General features: G+C 39.9%; 1 protein-coding gene across 1 annotated transcript; it reads left to right on the top strand.

The window, feature by feature from the left end:
* The first annotated feature begins 201 nt into the window (after positions 1-201).
* LOC144044040 (metabotropic glutamate receptor 1-like) lies at positions 202-24,205 on the top strand. Its single transcript, XM_077558222.1, has 9 exons — positions 202-655; positions 2,214-2,463; positions 4,252-4,487; positions 6,187-6,433; positions 9,080-9,248; positions 9,717-9,843; positions 13,883-14,366; positions 15,682-16,119; positions 21,937-24,205. The coding sequence occupies exons 1-9, from the start codon at positions 202-204 to the stop codon at positions 22,448-22,450; spliced, it is 2,919 nt and encodes a 972-aa protein (XP_077414348.1). The 3' UTR covers positions 22,451-24,205.
* Positions 24,206-24,433: the final 228 nt, after the last annotated feature.

Here is a 24,433-nt window from a genome sequence, read left to right as displayed (position 1 = left end):
TTCCTCCTAGAGGCCTTGGTCCTGTCAAAGCAAGAGAGGTACACGGTGCCAAGCTCGGCCTCCCGTCTGGTAGCGCGGACGGACGGCGACGTGATTATCGGCGCTCTCTTCTCAGTTCACCACCAGCCGTCGGCCGACAAGGTGGCGGATAGGCAGTGCGGCAAAGTGCGTGAGCAGTACGGCGTCCAGCGGGTGGAGGCCATGTTCCACACGCTGGACCGCATCAACGCAGATCCAAACCTGTTGCCCAACATCACACTAGGCTGTGAGATCAGAGACTCGTGCTGGCATTCGTCGGTGGCTCTGGAGCAGAGCATCGAGTTCATACGAGACTCGCTCATCTCCATCCGGGAGGACGATGACAGCCAGTGGTGTGTGAAGGGGGCCGACGCAGCACAGACAGCGCCCGTCAAGAAACCGATCGTGGGCGTGGTTGGGCCAGGTTCCAGCTCGGTGGCCATCCAGGTGCAGAACCTGCTGCAGCTCTTCAACATTCCGCAGATCGCATACTCGGCCACCAGCATCGACCTGAGCGACAAGAACTTATTTCAGTACTTTCTCAGGGTGGTGCCCTCAGACACACTACAGGCCAGAGCCCTCCTTGACATTGTCAAGCGGTACAACTGGACCTACGTGTCTGCTGTCCACACCGAGGGTAAGAGGCCATTACTTGAGTACCTGCAGTCTGCTTGCTGTCCTTTTTCTAAACTGATCAACAGCCAGCTGCATGCCAAGGTGGAAATTTATGACTTTGTTGCAAGGCAGAAACTTCAGAATTGAATTAGAATTTTTAGGTATCTATAGGCTAGCAACACAGAAGCACAGATTGCTCAGATTCTGTTTTCTGGTCCTGTGCAGACACCTAAAGTGTGAGTGTCATTTTTAGCATGCTAGCAGGAGCGACAAGGGATCAAAAATGGTTAGTTCTGTTGGCTGGTTCTTGGTGCTAGCCCAAAACATGAAGATTGAGTAAAGACGTTAGTTTGCGCCCAGGCACAGAAATGTAGTTCATTCACTGAATAGTCATTGAAACTTCAATATTTGTTGAACATCCACGAGTAGTCGTTGAAAGTCTGAGGGTATTGATACGTTGGCTCCTTATTGCTATATCTGAAACTCATTGTTTTAGAGAACTTGTGAGAGATAGCGTTTCATGAAAATTTGTGTTAAAATGGATGTTAACCTTTCTTGACAATAATATGTTACATGTGACCTCACTAGTTTAAACATGACATTCTGATTAATATTACATTTGTGAAATATGAGTTATGAAGCAAAATCCAGCCGTTTTTATTCATCTTTAAGGGGCGGCCATTTTGCCACTTGCTGTCAACTGAAGATGACATCAAGGTTGCTAATGTCTCAGGCAATGACCAATCACAGCTTACCTGTTTTCTGAAGCTGCGCTGCGATTGGTTGTTACCTGAGAACCATTGATATTGACAGCAAGTGGCAAAATGGCCGCCCCCTGAGAAACGGCTGGATTTTGCTGCTTAACTTATCTTCCACTAGCACAATATTAACCAGAATGCCATATTTAGAATAGTGGGGCTGCATAGAACATATTATTTTTTATTTTACTTTTAGGCCATGTAATCCATAAGGTCAATTTCAAGGTCAACTAAAGCAAGAGATCAAAAGGTTACTAAAATATGCACCAATCTTTTACATAGAGATTGCAGAGTCCAGTTTTGGAATCCTTGCTGAATTCCCTTTACAACAATGTCAGATTGACCCAGTAGTTCCTGAGATACAAGGGTTCAAAAAAAAAAAGCTTGCCCCGCCCCTTTTTGCTACTAGCTCTCAAACCCCTGCTCCGACTGACCTCAAATTTGACATTCTGTGTTATGCCATGACTATCAACAAGTGCAGCAAGTTTCATTAAAATTAAAATATGCTTTTTAAACCCACTGGGTGATTTGGAATAGAATGCGCCTAAGAGACAAAAGATGAGAGAGGGAAAAAAAAGGAATTTTGTCTTTTTTGTGTGTTAGATTTGAATATACTAATGAATAACTTTTTTTGTGGATTCATAATTCAAAATGGAAATAACAAATAATATACACTACAGGTTCTAGATTGAAATATTTTTTTTCCACTCCTGCTCCTTAGTGTAGAATTTTTATTTTTAGAATTTATTGATCAAATGATCTGTGCCCTGCCTTATGCATATGCGTCAAAAATTGACTTTTATTTTTTTTTTTTCAATTTAGGTAACTATGGCGAAAGCGGCATGGAGGTGTTCAAGGAGCTGGCCTCACAGGAAGGACTGTGCCTGTCGCTGTCGGACAAAATCTACAGCAACGCCGGTGAGAAGCACTTTGACAGGCTGCTACGCAAACTGCGCCAGCGGCTGCCCAAAGCTCGAGTGGTGGTCTGCTTCTGCGAGGGAATGACGGTCCGAGGCCTACTCATGGCAATGAGGCGAAGAGGAGTCGCCAGTGAGTTCCTTCTCATTGGCAGGTTAGTTTGTTTGCAAAGTTCTTTTCTCAAAGAGGAAGCGGAGAGTCGCTTCAGAATAGCAGCAATGTACATCAAATAATTCCTCTTCCTGGTCCTTGTTGCTGGGCAGACACTTCCAAATTACATTAATAGGATAACTACTCACACATTAAAAACATTGATACCATCCATTCATTTTCTTCAACTTATCCGGGGTCAGGTTTTGCGGGGGCAGCAGCTTTAACAGGGAAGCCCAGACTTTCTTTTCCCCAGCCACTTCGTCCAACTCCTCAGGAGGAATGCGAGTCGTTCCCAGGCCAACTGGCAGACATAGTCCTTCCAGCATGTCCGCAGATCGTCCATGGCGCCTCCTCCTGGTGGGGTATGCCTTCAATCAGGAAGCAACCTAACCAGATGCCCGAGCCACCTCATCTGGCTCATCTCAAGAATATGAGCACTGGCGGTCTCCTAAAACATAGATTATTTTGGAGGTACGAGGATTACAACCGACACTAGCAATATTTATTTTTTGTCTGCATGGAGGAGAATGTAGGATGCGTGAGTGTGTTTGTGGGTCAAGGTGACTCGCACTAAAAATGTTTTGTGGAGCAACACAAGCGAAAAAAATGCCTGAGGTGCACTCGTGCTCATTGTCACACATTCACACAGACAACTCATTATTAGCTTGTTTCACACGGAAACACTCCAAAATGTCTGCAGCAGGAGACGATATGGAAAATAAATTCTTTAATTATCAAAATAATCTACAGTATTATACATTCATTTATATGACTCAAAATTCACGAGTCAGTGCCGTAATGTCAGCGTGTACCCTCCTTTGCCTTCCACAAAGAACGCAGCAAAGTGGTCAACAATTTTGGGACTGTGGGGTGCCTGGTGGGCCTGCCGTGCCCCGTTCTGCTGCATTGGGCTGGGGGCGCGGGCCGTATTGGGATGGGGGGTGCTCTGGGCTCCTGGGTTTGCTCTCCGGCCCGGGGGTTGTGCCCTGGCGCTGCCGAGGCCTGGGGGGTCATGGGGGGTTGTGCTTGCCCTGTCCTGGCCGGGGTCAACGGCTCCCCTCTTTGGTGGAGGTTTTTTCATGCATGCCGGATCCACCACACCAGCATCTACCGAAATTCAAGCACAATCTGCTTCTTCCTCTAGTCGCTGAATCGATGGAGGCTGATGTTTGTGGATCTCACGTTGCTTCATCTATCCTTCCTTCCTTTCTTTAGTCTTTCCTTTGGTCTCTTGAGGTTTGGTAGAATTTATATGCTCCTGGGGTTGGTGAAAGATTATGGTTTGTAACTCTGTGGGTAGTAGGTGGTGTCTGGTGATTTAACTTTTCTCCCTTCCTCGGGTCTCCTGACAACTTCACGACTCTCGGGATCGTGATTCTGAAGTATTTGGTTTAGGTGAAGGGTATGGGATTTTGAATAGGTTTCAGGTGAATTAATGAGCACAAACTCGCATGCACCTATGCACACACACACACACACACACATACTCACGCACACACACGTACACTAAAAAAGAGCGCAATGATGATGACATGTTGAATCGGTAAGATTGCCAAATGAACAATACTAAGCTCTCAAAAAAGAGAAAAAAGAATAGAACTTCTTCCGCCCCACTTTTTCAAATCTCCTCTCTAAGAGTTGTTGCTGGTAAATACATTCAATGGTCAGTTAAAAAAAAAACATCTATCAATTCATCATGGTTACATGTTATCATAATGGCATCAATAACATAATTCCTGTCACATGAAAACAAGTGCAGCAGTATTACTACACTGCATGTCATTAACAGTGATGGCTGGGCAGACCGCTTGGAGGTGGTGGAAGGCTACGAGGAGGAAGCCCTCGGAGGCATCACTGTCAAGCTGAAGTCAGAGGAGGTGGCCTCCTTCGATGACTACTTCCTGAAACTCAAGCCGGACACCAACATGCGCAATCCCTGGTTCCCAGAGTTTTGGCAGCATCGCTTCCAGTGCCGCCTGCCCGGGCATCCGCATGACAACAAGAACTATGTCAGGAACTGCTCAGGTCATCACACGCTTGCTGTGTTGTGTATTCATTCCACTGTATGTAGTAAGACTGCCACAGTCTACATTCGTCAAAGGTTTTTCAACCTTGGCTTGGTAGAGGCTGATATTTAGATGTTAGAGATTTGTTCACACAAGTGGTTCAAGACGAATTAAGTACACTTGCACTTTCTGACCACAGTCAGAGAAAAGTGATTAAAAAATGTTTGGGGCTAAAATACAATACAACAGAAATATTAGAAAATAGCAGAAAAATATTTGATGAAAAACTACATGTAAATTTTTGATGCAAAATATCAAAATAATAGATAAAAACTACACAAATAGATGACAAATACACGCACATTAGAAAACAAGCAGTCAACACATGCCTTTTTAAAAATAACAAATAGTTGTAATCATTTAAATAATAACAAATAATTTTAAAATTTGTCCAAAATATTCTACAGAAATAGAAAAATGACTAAAATATTAAATAATGCAACCGTTTTTAGTTGGTGGGGATCTCAAATCTCCTGGTCTCTGCATTGTGTTGTGTAATTATGACAGCAGACGTATTTTTTGTTAATTAGAAAAATTTAAAACGTGAAGTGAAACAGTGTGTAAATATTCTAAATATACAAAAATATTAAATGGGATATAAAAACATCTTACACAAGAATGTCTTTTGAAGTATGTTTGTGTTATTCATTTATAAGGATATAATTGGCATATTATGTTCATGCTTTTTTATGTGGATTTATAACAGTTGGGGTTGTACTTGTATGGGCTATAAGTTGTAAAAGGGTAGGAGTTTAAAAAGTTTATGCTTCTTTATACACTTTTTCCGAACATGTGTAAGTGCTTTGTGTTGTTGATGTTTTTTAGTTAATTTCATTTTTTGATCATGTTCAAAATAATTCAATTCATTCATTAATTCATTACAAAAATAGTAAGTTAAAAACAAACAAATAATTAAAAAAAATACATAAACAAATGAAAATAATGCAAATATTTGACAAAAAAACAAAATGAGACCCAAAATTAAAGCAAAAATTATTATCTGAAAATATTAAAAAAATATATGCTTAAAAATTAAATTAGAAAAATTAAGGAAAATACACAAATATCAGAAATTAATATTGGATCAAAAATGAAGATAATTAGTTCAAACATTAAGAACAATAATTGAGTCTTGAACGCAAACGACAGGACCACAACTTGATAAAACACCAAAAAAATAGTACAAGTACCCCCCCCCCCCCAACAAAAAAATTGAATCGAATGGTCAAAAAACTATGGCTTCTAACATGAGCTGGCTTTATCTGTCTTTTTTATCTATACACAATCATCAGTCACGTGACTATCTAGAAAATAGCTCCAATAAAGAAATATGTAAACAATTTGTATCTTTGTAATTTTAAACAAATATATTCTAATATATGCATGAAAGAATAGTTACCATTATTTTTAACCAAATTATAACTATAACTACTACAATAATAACTATGCAGTGTGTAAATATGAATCTAGCAACGATGTATAATATGTAGAACACACTACAAATTAACCAATACACAATTGGCTCCTATAATAATCTTAGATGCAAAATACACAAATAAGAAAAAACAACACAATTATTAACCCCACAGCCCCAAATCCAAATGAAAAATATAAACAAACTAAGACAAAAATGTTTGTCGTCTTGTGTTTTTGAGCAGGCACCGAGCGCCTGGAGGACAACTACGTGCAGGACAGCAAAATGGGCTTCGTGGTGAACGCCATCTACGCCATGGCGCACGGACTGCACGACATGCACGCCAGCCTGTGCCCTGGGGCCGCAGGCCTGTGCGACGCCATGAGGCCCGTGGACGGCAGCCGCCTGCTGGACTTCCTGCTCTGGACCTCCTTTGCCGGCGTCTCGGGCGAGGATGTCCGCTTCGACCACAACGGGGACTCCCCTGGCAGGTACGGCGCGCACACAGTAGCTTTTTCATCCAAAAAATAGCACTCTACAGCAATGATTCTTAATCATTGGGCCTGGGCCACTAGTGCCATCCAGTGGGCCGCAAAGTAATTTCAGTTTCGTAACTCTGGGCCGCAAGGGCAGCTTCACTTTAATACACATGTAGCAGGGTATTTTTAAAACAGAATATTTCTATTGTAGCGTGGATCAAATGAAGGTTGTGGGAAAGACAACAGCATTCGGAGAGGGCAATAGGTCCTTTATTGCGTTGTCTCGCATTGAGTTGCAGCAACCGTCTCAATTGCTCCCCCACCTCCTTTCCATGCATCCTTCCGCCAATCGCACTCATTTGCAAAAAAATAAAAATAAAAATTCATTAAAAATAAGTGGAGATTTAAAATGAAAAATCAGAGGTGTGCATCATCCAGCAGACATGCCACTACGATGCAGAACTGATTTGGGGTCAATAGGTCACATAACCTGGAAGCTATTGAGCAAAAATGCAAATTTTTGTTGAAAAAATAATAATGATAAAAAATTGGAGACCTAATAATAAAAAATAAAAGGTGTGATTCATCCAGCAGACATGCCACTATGATGCAGCACTGATTTGGGGCCAATAGGTCACATGACCTGGAAGCTATTGAGTAAAAAAGCTAATATATGCAGCTAAGAAAATATTAAAAATAAGAGGAGACCTAAAATAAAATAAAAATTAAGGTTTGCATCATCCAACAAACATGCCACTACGATGCAGCACTGATTTGGAGTCAATAGGCCACATGACCTGGAAGCCATTGAGCTCAAATGAAATTTGCCCAAAAAAATATTAAAAATAAGAGGAGACCTAAAAATTCTAATTAAAAAGTGTGCATCATCCAACAGACATGCCACTACGATGCAGAAGTGATTTGGGGTCAATAGGTCACATAACCTGGAAGCTATTGAGCAAAAATGCAAATTTTTGTTGAAAAAATAATAATGATAAAAAATTGGAGACCTAATAATAAAAAATAAAAGGTGTGATTCATCCAGCAGACATGCCACTATGATGCAGCACTGATTTGGGGCCAATCGGTCACATGACCTGGAAGCTATTGAGCAAAAATGCTCATTTTTGTTGAAAAAAATTCATTAAAATGAGCTAAGATCTAAAATGAAAAAATAAGAGGTGTGCATCATTCAACACACATGCCACTATGATGCAGCACTGATTTGGGGTCAATAAGTCACATGACCTGGAAGCTATTGGGCAAAAATGGAATTTTTTGTGGAAAAATTAATTAAAAATAAGTGTAGACCTAATATTAAAAAAATAAGAGGTGTGCATCTTCCAGCAGACATGCCACTATAATGCAGCACTGATTTGGAGGTCAATAGGTCACATGACCTCAAAGCTATTGAGCTAAAATGCTAATATTTGCAGAAAAAAAAATAAAAATAAGAAGAGACCTAACAATTCAAATTAAAAAGTGTGCATCATCCAACAGACATGCCACTACAATGCAGCACTTATTTGGGGTCAATAGGTCACATGACCAGGAGGCCATTGAGCTAAAATGCTAATATTTGCAGATTTAAAAAAAAAAAAGAAAAACTAATTACCCCAATATTTTGACAAGAACAAATATTCTGAATGTCAAACGCAAACATTTATTAAATGTTTTACTTTAATCCAAAGTTATGTTTATTGCTCAACCACAACCTGTGCTACCTTTAACGTAACCATCCACTGTCAGCTAAAGGATCATCTGCGCTTAAAATGAATAGCGATTAATATGCGTTAATACATGTGGATGGGAAGGATCCTGGTCATTATGCAATTGCGGGGGACATCTTCCACGCGTCCTCAGAGCCAACTGCACCCAAATGTCAGACTTCATCATAGTTGCTAAGCTCATTACAACTTGTTTCACTACATTTCAATTGAAGCTAGGCTAGCAAGCAGTATGCGCTGTGATCAATGTCGACAAGATCTATCAAATAAAGGCATTAGTTTTGCTTGCGTTTTCTGCATTCTATGACCTTGGTTTTTGTTTACTGTGAGTGAGACTACGCAAATACAAACGGAGCGACCAACTTACTTACCGACCACAGGTGTTGTGGCGAGCAACCATGGCAGAATGAGGGCGCGTCTCATAGTATGACGTCATCCAAGGATAACCTAATAATAATAATAATTTGTTTTATGCATTATTTACATTATTATGTATTTTATTTAATTATGTTGCTGAATTTTTGTTTTGAAAGGCAACAAAACTACTTTCACAAACCATTTTTTAAACATAAAATAAATAATTAATTAATGACTTGATTTTTTTTTATATATATATATATATATCTTACACAGGAAAAACAATGCATATGTTAAAAACTAATACTAAAACTAATCCAAACTAAACTAAAATTAATCATTTTTGGAAAAAAATGAAATAAAATAAAAACTAACATAACAAACACGCTCATATAGTATTAAAACTAACTTAATATAAAAACAAAACAAAAGTTAAAAAACAAAAGTTAAAAAACAAAAGTTAAAAAGAATGAAATGAAAAATCTAAAACTATTATAATCCATTATTATTTCATCAAGAAAGGGTGCGATACACGAAACAAATTCCTTGTCTTGTCATGCCATCTACTGTCCAGGTACGAGATCATGAACTTCCAGAGCATACGTCCCGGCCTGTACGACTACGTCAACATTGGCTCGTGGCACGAGGGCGTGCTCAGCATCGACGACGACGCCATGATGACCAACCGTACCGGAGCGGTGCGCTCGGTGTGCAGCGAGCCCTGCTCCAAGGGGGAGATCAAAGTGAGGCCTGTTTCACTGTTGTACAAAGCATCATCAACACGGCATAAATTAAAACAACTAAGATAAAAAAATAAATAAATAGTTCCGTGACCATATTCGTTACTCAAAACACTATGCTGGCCTGGCACCTTGAAGCAAAATAATCAGCCCATAGAAGAGGAAAATTTTACTGAAGTGAACATAGTTTTTAAAAAACAATTCTATTTATACTGCTTAAGCCTATAGAATTATAATATCACAACAGCAATAAAATCTCAACAAATAGTTATAATAACCTTTCTAAGATTTTTAGGGGGGTTGGGGGTGGGTGCATGAAGCAAGTGAATGCTGTTAGCCTACACATAAGAAGAATGCATATTTTGTTCTGCTCAGAAATATTTAAACCTTATTAAATTTGAGCTTCTTTTTGCAGTAAACTCGTGCTGTGACAGGTCACGATGGTCAAGTTTCATTATTGTTGTGGAGCAGGTGATCAGGAAGGGCGAAGTGAGCTGCTGCTGGATCTGCACGGCCTGCAAAGACAACGAGTACGTCCAGGATGAGTTCACCTGCAAGGCTTGCGAGCTGGGATGGTGGCCAGACCAAGAATTGGAAGGTAGGTTTTAAAGCAGTTTTTTTTTTTTTAATCTTTAATCTTTTAACCTTGGGGCCCAACTTTTCCTGTAAAAAGTGTCCAGGGGACCAATCAGAATTTATGATTTATGTTGACTTATTATAGAACTACTACTTTGACTACATTTCTACAGGTAAATGAAATTGTGATGACTTATCCCCACCTAGTGACAGGAAGCAGGTCGACGTCACACGTAAAAAATAAAAAAAAACAAGTGAAGCTTTTTTATTTTGTATTCTCATTGTTTTCCTCTATGCTCCATTTTTGATGTACTCACTCTGGTTGACTGTTTACATGTATTTTATTTTATTTATTTATTTATTTTTTTTAACATCTTGTGTGGGCTGACTGTGCTTGTGTATTGGTGGAAGTGACATCAAAGTCAAGCAAGTTTGGCTAATTACTGCTGCCCAGAGGCTTGGCATGCATCTAAATGATCTTAAAAACGCACTTCTCAATGTTTGTGTGCGTTTATGTGGATGTGTTTTATATATTAATAGTTTTTAAAAAAAAAACAAGGCAGTGTGGAGGCATTTTTTTTCTACATGGGGAGGGGGAAATATAAGCCTCAATTGAAAGCTGCCTGCGACCCTTGCTGCCCACAGTTACAAAACTGAAATGACTTTGCAGCCCACTAGATAGCACTCGCGGACCAAGCTTGGCCCAATGGTTAACCCTATAAAGCCTGAACCGTGTAATATATGAGAACATTCCGATTCTTTACAAATAGAGTATTTATTGGTCCTTTTGAACAAACAAACTAAAACATTTTGGGGGAAAATCAACTTCCACATGACTTTTGATTTGTATCATATTTGATACACAATGTAACAATGCTTTAAATTCGTACATTTACAACGGTGAAAAATATAATAATAAACAGACATACCAAACATATTAGTAATTCCAAAAATCAGAAATAACATTTCCCGCTATTAATAAGTATAGGCGTCTCTCCTTTCTCAATTGGGGCGATCTTGCAAGGTTGCTGGAAAAATCAGCAGCTGGGTAACACTGCCCTCTAATGGGTTGTCATTGCAATGCATGTGTCAGATCATTTACATGAGGGTTTTCATGGGGAAAAAATACTATACTCATGAAATAGAGAGCTCAAAATGTCTTGTATTTAATATGATACGTTTGGCGTTGTAGGGTTAAGAATCACTGTTTTAAAGAACAGAATTTTCAGAATCGCCATTTTTTTGGGTCAAGTTCTGGCCGTGTGTGGCTGACTTTTTGTGTAATCATGTCCAATGATGTAGATTATAAAATGAAAGTTACATTTATCACTTTCTGTAGCACTAAAAAAGCAGTATTACATTCAATAACGTTCAACTACAAATAGGCTGTGCTGAAACATTTTAACTGTTGCATTCTTATTTCAAATTTACAACTAAACTAACTATAAAAGTGTACCACCATCTAGTGGTTGAAAGTGGATTACACATGACCTTTTAGCATTAGACCAAAATACTACCCCCCCCCCCAAAAAAAATACAAAATCACAAAATGAATGGGTTTTACTAACTAAATCTCTTGGAAAAGTTCATATTTGAAAAAGCGTAAACTGGCTGCTTTGAACTAAACCCTCACATTTTTGTGTGGGTCTGCTCATGATAAATATTAAGACATGCCTGCCAAATGTGATGTTGCTAAGTCAAACTGAGCCATGCCTTAACGAACAGGAAGTTAGCCATTTTGCTTTGAAACAGCCACGTTAGGCGAAAAGTTTGCTCTCACAGGTTCCTGTTTTATTCTAATCTCCTTCTCCTCATGTGTGCTATTTCCAATGCTTTCCCATGACACCAAAGAGGCCATCGATTCATCATGTTGGGACCTACTTACACACTTTTGTGCCCCCTGCCACTCTGGCCCACTTAAAAGGCTCCGCAATGTGCATTTCAAGGACAAAACACTTCTTATGGATCCTCCCAAGTCCTGACCTATACGCCATTGTTTGTCCAGTTGTAAGAAAATGTCACCCTAACTCGAACACTTAGGGGGTTAGTCTGGAACCCTGTAGTTTGAAATCCTGACCTTACTTAACTCATTCACTGCCATAAATTCATTTGAACTATTTCTATTATTTTAACTGTTTTTTTTTCTACTTTTGTTAACAAGAGTAAGAAAACCTAGATTTTTTTATTATACATTTAGAACAGATATAAAATTTGTGATTAATCGTGAGTTAATCATGCCAAGTCATGTGATTAATTACAATTATTTTTTAATAATCTTTTATGCTTTAAAAAAGAAGAAGAAAAAGATTTAAAAAATATATATATTTTTTTAAATATTAGGGGCGTCAGGCAATTAATATTAGTCATCGTAATTAATCGCATGACTTCACTAGTTAACTCACGATTAATGACAAATTTTATATCTGTTCGAAATGTACAATAAAAAATTCTAGGGTTTCATACTCTTGTTAACAAATGTAAAAAAAATAAAATAACGTTAAACTAATAGAAATAGTTCAAATGATTTTATATAGCCGTCAATGGCAGTGAATGAGTTTTAATATCCTACATTGAAACCTTAACTGTACTTTAAAACCCTACTTTGAAAGATTGACCCCAAACCCTAACCCTACTTTACCCTGGTCCTTCTATGAAATCCTACTTTGAAACCCTGACCCGACTATGAAGCCCTACTTTCAAACAGAGAATCAACTAATCAATTATTTATAGTCTGGTATTTTAAAATCATGTTTTTGAAATCACTGGAAAAACTTTTTCATGCAGCAAACATTAACCTACCTGATTGTTTTCGGAATTTCTTTAAATTAAGAGAAGGGAACTATAATTTAAGGGGTTTAATTATGTTTGAAACATGTAAAGTGATGACCAACATAAAACACAGATGTGTTTCACTTCTGGGTGTAAAATTGTGGAAAGGATTTGATTATGAATTGAATTATAATGTGAGTGCAGAATTTATTTTTATTGTAATTGTTTGTGATTCATGGGACTGTATAGCATAGCAATAAATACATCTGGTGCTTCAGCCTATACCTTTTTCCGTTAATTGATTTGTTCGAAAGGATGTTTGTGTTTTCTATTCTGTGTTGTAAATGGAGCCGAAATAAACTATTTATTCATTCATTCATTAACCCTATTTTGAAACATTTAAACCCCAGCCCTACTTCGAAGCCCCAACCCTAGTTTAAAACCTTTGAAAAAGCAAAGCTCTAGTTTTGAAATACTAACCCTATTTTGAAACCCGGACCCTTTTTTAAAACCTACTTTAAAACCCTAACCCTACTTTGAAACCATAACCCAAGTTGTAAAGCCCATTTCTTAACCCTCCTTTACACACATTCTGCTGGTGTTTTTATCTTGATTACAGAAAGTGAAATTGGCAAACATTGGCTGAGAGTTGTTGTTGTTGTTGTTTTTTGGAGGTCTTATGTTGTAATGTGTTTATAGGTTTAAAAAAAACAGGGAATAAAAATAAAAATAAAACCAGCCAAAATCAGCACACTATCTAAAAAAAAGGGCTATGCATCCATGATCTAAACCGTTTATCCTCACAAGGGTCACGGGCTAAAAAGTGCTAATACTGGCCAATTAAATCCTCCATCTGAGAAGTTGGTTGGGAATAATAACATTATTGAAGATAATTTAGGGAAATTCATAATTTCAGAAGCATTAAACTGGTAGCCCTCTACATTAATCAATACCCAAGAAGTAGCTCCCAGTTTCCAAAAGGTGACCCTCTGCTGACTTCTGTCTTCAATAATATACATGATCTGGGAATGTGCTTGGAAAACATGAGTAGCTGGAGACAACCCTCACAAGCAAGGGAAGGGTCGACCTGCCACATCCACCTGGGAGAGATTCGATTTTGAACCTCTTGTCTGCGAGGCAGACGTGCTAACCATTAGTCCTCCAGATCACATTACGGCTGTAGGACCAGGAACAAAAAAGAAAATGTGAATGCTCAGTGCTAAGGGGGGCAGACTGTATTCCTCCCTTAGTCCATATTTATTCTCACACCTGCACCTTTTTTCCCCCACCAGGCTGCGAGGCCATCCCCCTGCGTTACCTGGAGTGGAGCAGTCCCGAATCCGTCATCCAGGTGGTCTTCTCCTGCGTGGGCGTCCTGGCGACATCCTTCGTGACCCTCACGTTCGTGCTGTACCGCGACACACCCGTGGTCAAGTCGTCCAGCCGGGAGCTGTGCTACATCATCCTGGCGGGCATCTTCCTGGGCTACCTGTGCCCCTTCACGCTCATGGCCCGGCCCACTGTGGCCTCCTGCTACCTGCAGAGGCTCCTGGTGGGTCTCTCGCCCGCCGTGTGCTACTCGGCGCTGGTCACCAAGACCAACCGTATCGCCCGCATCCTGGCGGGCGGCAAGAAGAAGATCTGCACACGCAAGCCGCGCTTCATGGGCGCGTGGGCGCAGGTAGCCATCGCGTCGGCGCTGGTCGGCGCGCAGCTGGCTCTGGAGGTGACGCTGGTGGTGGTGGAGCCGCCTGAACCCATACGCTCCCACCCAAGGTTGGAATAGTTTGGGATTTTTCACACTTGTGTTATTCTGCAACAACTGCTCATGAGATACGAGTGACTTGACTTGCGTCAAAAAAGAGGCTTCAGGCTGTTTATTGCTACATCCAGCTGACGTTTACTTTCGACAAGCTATAAAACAAAGAGTTTTACACCTTTTGTTTGAACAAAACAAACACACAGCTTTGCCTTCCTGTCCACTAGCTTAATGCTAACTAAATAGCATCTCTAGAATGTTGGAGTGCGAAAGCCCTTTAAGCAACAGATAAAACTGTGTGTAATGCAGTGTGACATTAACTGTTAAATTATATTTAATCATGTAATTACCACCGATGTTTTAAAAAAGAAAAAAAAGTATAGTGTTATAAAGTGTTATTTTTTTCTCATTAAAATACTTTTTTTATGGGAAAGCTGGAAGGAACTATTTAAGGCATTTAACAATGTTTAATGTTGTGTGCGCAAATAGGACCAAACTATTTTTATTAATTTTTTAACCAATGCCATTTCCAATATTTGACTAAATGAAATTCCGACAATTGGCTAATCAGCTGATTAATTTGAAAATATATAATGAATAAAATATTTTTACTCAATACATTTTTTTGGCCCTTAAAGGGAAAGTCAACCCAAATTTTTTCTTTACAATAATATGTTCTAAGCAGCCCCACTATTCTGTACAGTGATAGTATAGTCACACGATATTCTGAATAAATTGTTTGTACCTGTATATGAATTAAGCCAAAAAATCCACCCATTTTTCTCTATCTCAAGTGACGGCCCTTTTGCCACTTGCTGTTGACTGAAAATGACATCACAGTTGCTCAGGCCAGAGATAGCGACCAACCAGACTCAGCTTGTGAACGTCACATGACCAAAATCAGAAAACAGGTGATTGGTAATTGCCTGAGCAATTGCAATGCCATCAGTCGACACCAAGTGACATAATGGCCGCCCACTGAGGTAAAAAAAAAAGTGTTTTTTGCTGCTTAGTTCATGTTCCACAAACGCAATAGTATTTATCAGAATACTGTGTTTACTCTAGTGAGGGTGCATAGAACATATTGTAAAAAACATTTTGGGTTGACTTCTCCTTTAATGCTTACATCTAGCTAACTAACTACATTTTAACTTTACAACAAGGTGAGGGTTACGAGCATTAACAATGACAAATTAAATTTGTGTCTCAAGGTACCACTGTGTAGGATTTTTAATGGAAATATCTCAATGTCATGATTAGGGAATAGGACACGGCCTGATTTTTCTTTGTATTTCCATTCAGCAAAATGTTTTTTTTTTTGTTCCATCAAAGCTCCCGCGAGGTCTTTCTGGTCTGCAACACCAGCACCCTCGGAGTGGTGGCTCCGCTGGGCTATAACGGCTTGCTCATCCTCAGCTGCACCTACTACGCCTTCAAGACGCGCAACGTGCCCGCCAACTTCAACGAGGCCAAGTACGTGGCCTTCACCATGTACACCACCTGCATCATCTGGCTAGCTTTTGTGCCCATCTACTTCGGCTCCGACTACAAGACCATCATCACGTCCTTCTCCGTCAGCTTAAGCGTCACCGTGGCGCTGGGCTGCATGTTTGCGCCCAAGATGTACGTCATCATCGCCAAGCCCGAGCGCAACGTGCGCAGCGCCTTCACCACCTCCGACACCGTGCGCATGCACGTGCGCGACGGCAAGGCCTCGTGCCGGGCAGGCGGAGGCCTGTTCGATGTGTTCAAGTGGAAGAAGAGCGGCAGGTGAGTGAGTGACTTGAGTCTACTGATAATTGATTTTTCAGCAACCTTTTTTAAATTTTATTTGTGGTGACAACTTAAATCTGAGTTACTACCGAGCTTCAGATACGCTGCCGTATTTATGAACATTGAATGATTTGAGCTGAACAATTTGAATTTGTAATAGTTTGAACTGATCAAGATGGACTTTGGAGGTAAATATGTAAAAATGGCTGTGGGTTTGGTAAGAAAGTAGAGGGAAGTAAAGGCTATAAGACAAAATCTCCAAGCAGTTTGATGTTCCTGTGCTGGCATTTGCACATACAGTATTCACATATTCAGACATTTAAGATCAACTGGAATGCTGTCAGCCTCTTTGGATGGGGGCCACAGAAGGAAAATTGCTCACAAACTGAAGCGATGGATAGTAAGTACTAGGGTATATAAACTTTCAAGCGCTGTAAAACTGTAAAAGTCACGTGTCTATTTGAACACTAGATGGCATTATTCCGCCTTGGGCAAGGCAAGTTTATTTGTATAGCACAATTCATACACAAGGCAACTCAATGTGCACAGTAGTTAACAGAGCAAGTAAACAAAAGTAGTTTATAAAATGTTCTAAAAGAACATACATTGACAATATTAAAATATTAGACAGCAAACTATAAAAATTATTTAGCGTAAGGAACTTTAAATGAATAATAATAAAAGAGAAAATACATGATTTTAAACCGTTAAGACGTTAATCAAAGTTGTGTGGAAAAAAGGCAGTTTTCAACCTGGATTTAAAAGCATTTACACTCGGGGCTGACTTCACTTCTGTTGGCAGCTTATTCCATTTGTGTGCAGCATAACAGCTAAATGCAGTTTCACCATGTTTACTTTGAACTCTGGGTTCCACTAGTTGGCCCAAGTCTGTAGATCTCAGAGCTCTGCTATGTTTGTATTCAGTCAGCATTTCTTGAATATATTCAGGACCCAAACCATTCAGTGATTTATAGACCACTAGCAGAATATTTAAATCTATCCCACAGCTGACTGGGAGCCAGTGTAAAGCCTTAAGGACTGGAGTGATATGTTCTGATCTCTTTGTTTTGGTCAGAACTCGAGCTACAGCGTTCTAAATGAGCTGCAATTGTCTGATGTTCTTTCGAGAGAGTCCATTCAGAAGACCGTTACAGTAATCGAGTCTGCTGGAGATAAAAGCATGGGTAAGCATCTCCCGGTCTGCTTGGAGCATGCAGTCCTTCAGGGTGGATGTTTTTCAGCTGATAAAAGGCTGTCTTAGTAATTGATTTGATATGACTGCTGAAAGTCAGGTCTGAGTCTATTAGCACCCCAAGATTTCGAACTTGATCTTTGGTTTCTAAAGAAAGTGACTCAAAGTGTTTTCTAACAGCAATCCTCTTTTCTTTAATGCCAAAAACAATGACCTTGTTTTCGTTTAGCTGAAGGAAATTTTGCGTTCGTCCAGCAATTTGCTCAAGTGAGTGACACAATATGTTAATTGAAATGCTGTCATTTGGGGACATTGATAAATACAGTTGTGTCATCTGTACTATGATTGGCGTTCTGAAGCTTTTGACCCAAAGGCAACATATACAGACTGACCAACAGAGGTCCAAGGACTGACCCTTGAGGGACCTCACACGTCATGGCCATTCGATCAGATTCAAAATTTCCAATGGTCACAAAGTAACTCCTTTCTTCCAAGTAGGACCTAAACAATTTTAGGACTGTTCCATTTAACCCCACCCAAGTTACCAGCCTGTCCAACAGTATATTATGATCAATCGTGTCAAATGCTGCACTGAGGTCCAATAAGACGAGCACCGATACCTTCCCTGCGTCAGTGCCCAATCTTATATCATTCAGTACTTTAGTCAGAGCTGTTTCTGTACTGTGATGAGGTCGAAAACCTGACTGGAATTGATCAAAAAATCCGTTTGAGCTCAAGAAATTGCCGAGTTGATTAAAAAACACCTTTTCAACAATTTTAGTTAAAAAGGGAAGGTTTGAGAGACATCCAGCGTTCTCTTTTTTAGAATGGGCCGGATGGCGGCTACTTTCAGAGATTTAGGAAACTCGCCTGATTGAAGTGAGCAGTTGATTATTTGCTGTAAATCGATTTGAACAGATTTGACAATAGTTTTGAAAAAGCCAGAAGGTATTGAGTCAAGACAGTTCGTGGAAGGTTTCAATTGCTGAACCAAGTCTGTTATAGTATTTTGATCCACCGATTCAAATTCTGTTATGGTAGTTGAATTATTCCTTGGTGGTTTTAAGTGCTGCATCATTTTTTTCATCGTGCTGGTTTGTGACAATGTTTGACCTGATGGCTTGTAACTTGTAGAAAAACATAAAACACATTACAAGAACTGGCAGGCAAATTCATTGCATTTATCTGTTGAGAGGCGTTCTGGTGCTGTTTGATATGGGGGATTTGTGAGTTTGTTGACCACGGCAAATAGGATGCGTGTATTGTTGAGGTTCTTAATAATGATTTCAGAAAGTGTTGTTGTTTAACTATTACTAGCTCTTTGTTAAAATTTCAAAGACATTGTCTGTACAGATCAAAATGAACTTGGAGTTTAGTTTTTCTCCACTTTCGCGCTGCTTTTTCTGCACTTTAATTTTAAAGTCATTACGTTGGTAGCACACCTCCAAGGTGTTTTAGGTCGGGATGAAACGGTCTTAGTTTTAATAGGAGCAACAGCATCCAAAACATTTGGGATTTTTGAGGTGAATTCATCCAGAAGTTCATCAATAGTCTCTGCATTGACAGTTGGTGATGCAGCCATTAATTCCATAAACATATTTCTTCATTTTTTAAGACAGACAGTGGTTGTCTGAACTTCTGGGATTGTTTTTTTTACTTCAAAGAACACACAGAAAAGATCTGAAATAGCCAGCCAGATCTTTCACCTCAACAGATGAAATGTCAACACCTGTAGAGATGACGAGATCAAGAATGGACCCTTCTCATGTTATGAGGGACCAAAAGTATCGAGTATTCTTTGGTATTTTTATCCAAGTTGTTAAGTTGTCAACATGAATGTTAAAGTGTCCAGATATGACCAGATCGTCATAGTCGGTACAGATTACTGACAGCATTTCTTCAAATTCCTCCATGAATTTGCCTTTTCGTTTTTGGAGGTCTATAAATGATTACAATGATGATCTTTGGATCACCGTTTACCAAAAGACAGATATATTCAAATGAATTGAAGCCTCCCAATAAAATGTCTTTACACTGAAAGAGTGATTTAAAAATGGCAGCAAGGCCCCCACCTTTTTTGCCACTACAACATTTGTTCGTGAAACTAAAACCTGACATTCATAACAGTGTTGCAGGAACCTTCTGTTAGCCATGTTTCGCTAAGGAGAAATAAGTCAAGATCATATGACATCATGAATCAACAGTGATTTGGTAACTAGTAATCTAGTATTGAGTAAAGCTAGTCTTGCAGTAGTAATCGGAGACAGTGGTTTAGTCAAAGGTTGACAAGCTATACTGACTAAGTTTGTAATTTATTTCTTCTCATTTCTTTTGCCAATTTTCTGTTACTCGTAATCACAGGAATGCTACAAGCTTCTTTAGGTTCATTGGGTCCTGACTTATTCTGGGGACACACACTGTTTATAGTGCACACATAGTCTGGACCCAAAGTATATCAGACCGAACTGTAGTTGAGATTCTCCATTGACAAAGATGGAAGTGGGCGTTTGTTGAGGCTTGGTGGAGTCAGACGGTTGGTAGATAGCTGATGGTGGAGTCTTGGGAGGAAGCATGGGAGAACTCCTGCGATTGGTAGATAGCCGGTTGGCGAGATTGACAAGATGGTTTATCCTATTGGTGAGATCCGATGGGGAGTCAGTCGTCGGGTCGCTCGGGGGCGATGAACAGTGCAGAGGTTCTGGATGGTCGGTGTTTGGAGTGAGGGTAAATCAATCTGTTCTGCAGAGCGGGGAGTGGAAGACTGTGAGCCAGATGCAGCAGACTCTCCATTTATCTGTTGTTGTGATTCATGATGTCCTTTGTTTTGGGAACATAGCGTCCACCAAGACACACTGTGGAAGATGTTGGCTGTCAGTAATCTGACTCCCTGCTCTTTGAGATAAATCCCATTGCGTTACAATATGGCAACATTCATAAAATGTGGAAAATTTGTCAATAAAGTTCACTGGATAAAAAGAAAGATACTTTTTAGCCATCTCCAGAGTGACATAATCCGGCTTAAGCGCTCATCACCTGGCCGGACAGTAGGCGGAGGCCCACTCAGAAATACCTCTGCGTTTAGAGATAGCATTTTTTGTAGAAAGGTAATAAAGTCCTACTTCAGTATCTCTGACTGTTTTTCCAACACATCAAATGCTCCTGTGTGAATCACAAACGATTTTACAGTCAGATTACCCTAGATTTTTTTGCCGGTACCAACGTCGAAGACTGATTTCTTGGTGTTGAAGTAGCCTTTTGCATAGGCTGACACGTTTCCTCAGTCATTAGTTGGCGGTCAGGTATTCATCGGTGGAGATGGAAGGCATCATTCTTCCAGCCATGTTGCTAGTAGCAGCCACATGCTGATTAGCAGGCTGTGCTCACGTTTATCTAAAGAGTTTCCCAAAAATTACATTACATCTGTTTATCCTTTGCTGCCCCCAGATGGAGCAGCACAATAACCATTTAATTCATGTAGTGTGACAAAAATAGTTTTAAATTCCATTTAATTATGCCATTATTGTGTGTTTTTATGAAGTACATTAATATGGAGTGCTATTTTTACTCATTTAAATATACAAAAACATGTTCTTGTGTTTTTATTTAGAGGAAGACTGCAACGGATTAATGGCATTTACATTCACTTCAGTGGAAATACACACTTAGCAATGCACTTGCACCCTCTTGCAGGAGCTGATGTTGGCCACAGCTTACACCCAGACACTCACATGCAGTGCGGGTGCCATAATTAAGGCTCTCTAAGGTAGGGCTGGGCTATATGTCCAAAAAATAAAATCAAAATTTTTTTCAGTCATTCAGGGCGATCACGATTTTAATTTATTTTAATCTAATAAACCCAACAAACGTTTATTCAAAGGTTTAATTTATTCAAAATTAATTAATGTGCAAAATATTCAGACAGCAATAATGTATACCAATTCTAAATCAGTTTAAACATAAACCTAACATTCATAGTTTGCACTTAAATGCCACAGTTAAGTAGTTGGTAGCTATTGTTAACATGCTACTTGTAAACCACCTATCCAGCATTCTGCCACTCGATTTCACGATTTAGCAAATTTCCAACAATTCCATTTTTAAAATGACGATTAATCGAATGAATTCGATGTACTGACCAGCTCTACTCTAAAGGTATGGTTGCTTTCTTGAGCTGACATCTGACAGTCTGTAATCACACTTAAACAGTCATCTACCTCTGACCTCCATCAAAATTAAAATGAGTGTGCTGATGGAACAGCGCCCTTTCACACTGTCTGTCCTGAAAACAGGAATAACAGTAGAGCCAAGTGTTAGACGTCACACTTCTAAAGCAATGACTCTTACAGGCAGTGTAAAAGGAGCTACAAGGTCTCTATTGTGACTACTGTGACTTGTAAATCTGGCTAAGTGTGTGACGTATCTCTGAGCGGAGGCGGGTTAGACCTGGTGTTCGTAAATTCATAGATTGCTATGGGAGTGATCACAGCTGACTTAAATCCAGTCCGTATTTTTCCCACATTTAATTTTTAAAATTTGTAATACCAAAATTTTCCTCAAGTTGTCATTCAGGGGTGTAGAATTTCCTCCCTGTTATTAACCCCCTATCTCTGTTTCTGTTCTAGCTCTAACAGCAAGTCTGTATCCTGGTTTGCGGCAGGTGCGCGGCGTCCTCCCAAAGGCGATCACGTCTGGCAACGACTGTCGGTGCATGTTAGGATGCAGGAGGTGGCGTCCAATCAGATGGTGGCGACCAATCAGACGGCCATCATCAAGCCGCTCACTAGCACCTACCGTGACTCGCTGCTGTACAATGTGACCGAGGAGGATGAGGGCGATGAGCTCGGTGGCGTGGTTACACACCAGGAAGCGACTAAATTCGCTAATGACGTCACCAACATGATCGTTGAAGATGAACCTGGGATCGTTCACAGTTACCTGTACGACAGTTGCCTCCTCGCAGATGAAGAGGAGGAAGAAGCAGGAGATCGCCTGGTGCTCATGCCGCCCTCGCCTTTCCGGGATTTCTCAGACCCCTCCCTCAATTCACCGATTTCCGACTCCATTTGCACGCCGCCCAATGGGAGGTACGCGGCCATCATCCTAGAAGACTTCAAGCGGAGCTCCTCCACTCTGTGATGGGAGAATCTTTACCGATACAGACTCATGTCATAACTTGAAGCTTGAAGAGTGGACGTCGCTTAAAATGGTTTGAAATGTCAAATAGTCGTAACAGTGGAAAGTCTGAAGTCCAATTTTTGAAAAATGTAAGAAAAAAAACATAATTGTGAGTCATTTCTACCACTAAGGGGAGCAGTTAGCTACCTAAATAGCTATGCCTCCATTTTGAAAACTCATATCCATTGGCCGAGTTAAACCCTGGAAGCTGTTTTCTCGCTAGCTAGCTGATGGCTAGTGCCTTGAGTAGACCTGCAATGTCTCACTGGGATAGCTTGATTTGACACCAATTTGAAGCCTCATTTTATACACTTGGCCATCACAATTAGGCTGGGATGCAAACAAAATTCTTTAGTGTGGTGTGCCAAATTTAGCAGATATTTATTTTAACTTTACAGAGATTTTAAGAGACGCATGTTAATTTTGGCAAGGTTATATAATATTTGTATTGCATGCCAGCCAAGTTATATGTGTAAGTATAGCCACATTTAATTATTATTAATTTTGGTGTTTACAATATCATTACGTCATTTACGTAAATAGTCTTGCGTTATTTTGTAGCGCACACTTTCACTCCCGGGTTTGTACTTCCGGTTCATTCAGGACGAAAAGGAGCGATGAAGCTGGCTTGACCTCGCGGTCATTTTCAGTCTATTTCTGTTAATCATTTTATCAAGGACACAAAATGAACTTCAAGAACTCAAGACTCTTTAATTATCTCTGTTGTGACAACAGCCAAGGAGTTTTCACTGTAACTCCCTCTCAGGCAAGATAAACTCAAGTAGCTTTCTGGTACTCCCCTTATATGACTGTTGCCAGGTACGTTAGGCGGTAGATAAAATCAATAATTAATAAATAAATGGTCACATTTGGCCGACGTCGGAAGGGTCTAGGACAGGGCTGGGCAAACTCGGTCCTCGAGAGCCGGAGTCCTGCAGGTTTGGGATGTTTCCCTTGTCCAACACAGTTGATATATGATCAGCTCATCAGCAAGCTCTGCATAAGCCTGATAACGATCCTGTTGATTGGAATCAGCTTGTGTTGGATGAGGGGAAACCTCCAAAACCTGCCGGACTTCGGCCCTCGAGGACTGAGTTTGCCGCCTGGTCTAGGAAATGCATTATGTCAATGAGATGTCCCCACTAGAAATGTAAACCCAACATGTGTGTGCGTGCGTGTGTTGTGTATTACAAGTTGAAGGGAATAATAAATGAGCAGAATGAAAAAGGCAGCGTATTGAAACTGAGCACTATCCAGTAACACACACACACACACCTGAGAGTATTTACCAAGTACTGTCCATCGAATGCTCAACTGGTTTTCATAAGCCTGGGAAATCTTGATTTTATGCCAAAGCAATTTATAACCAAGGGAATGACGAGGTTTGTCGGCGGGCCAGAAGGAGTTGAGAAATCTCATGTTGTCATTTCAAATGATGAAAAATGAGCTCTTTGCTTTCCTGTCTAATCAGGAACACCTGGAATGTTCTGACAAGAATAGTGGCGGAAAACAGGTGAAGCAAATTGGTTGATATTTTATTTCCATTATCAAATATAAATGTAATATTTTTTTTCTGTGATAAATGATAGTTACATCTTAACATAGCATACATAGCAATCATAATATAATATTCTCCGGAAGACAGTTGCACGATACCCTGCTCTTTGTGGACCACATGAGTCTGCAGAAGCAGAAGACAGCCATTTAACACATTACGCATTAGAAAATGGTGACTAAGATCAAACACATGGTCACAACTACTTTTTTTCTGGGGGGGGGGGTTAGGAAATCATGTTACATATTTCACTAGAAGTGACAAGATTCAGAAGTGGCGGCAGGGCAGTGGATGAATAACAAATGATATACAGTAAATAAATGGCTTGAACACAAAAAGAAAAACAAGTTTGCTCATTTTGTTATATGTGCAAAATACAAATGTATAAG

The sequence above is a fragment of the Vanacampus margaritifer genome, chromosome 2 (assembly GCF_051991255.1).
Source record: "Vanacampus margaritifer isolate UIUO_Vmar chromosome 2, RoL_Vmar_1.0, whole genome shotgun sequence".
NCBI lineage: Eukaryota > Metazoa > Chordata > Actinopteri > Syngnathiformes > Syngnathidae > Vanacampus > Vanacampus margaritifer.
Note: the sequence above shows the minus strand (reverse complement) of the source record. Positions and strands in the feature narration are given on the sequence as shown.

Excerpts from the sequence above, each read along its gene's own strand:
- LOC144044040 (XM_077558222.1), top strand. The coding sequence starts at position 202 with ATGTTCCACACGCTGGACCGCATCAACGCAGATCCAAACCTGTTGCCC. Across the intron at positions 9,249-9,716 it reads GCTCCAAGGGGGAGATCAAA|GTGATCAGGAAGGGCGAAGT; the intron begins GTGAGGCCTGTT and ends GTTGTGGAGCAG. Across the intron at positions 14,367-15,681 it reads CCCATACGCTCCCACCCAAG|CTCCCGCGAGGTCTTTCTGG; the intron begins GTTGGAATAGTT and ends GTTCCATCAAAG.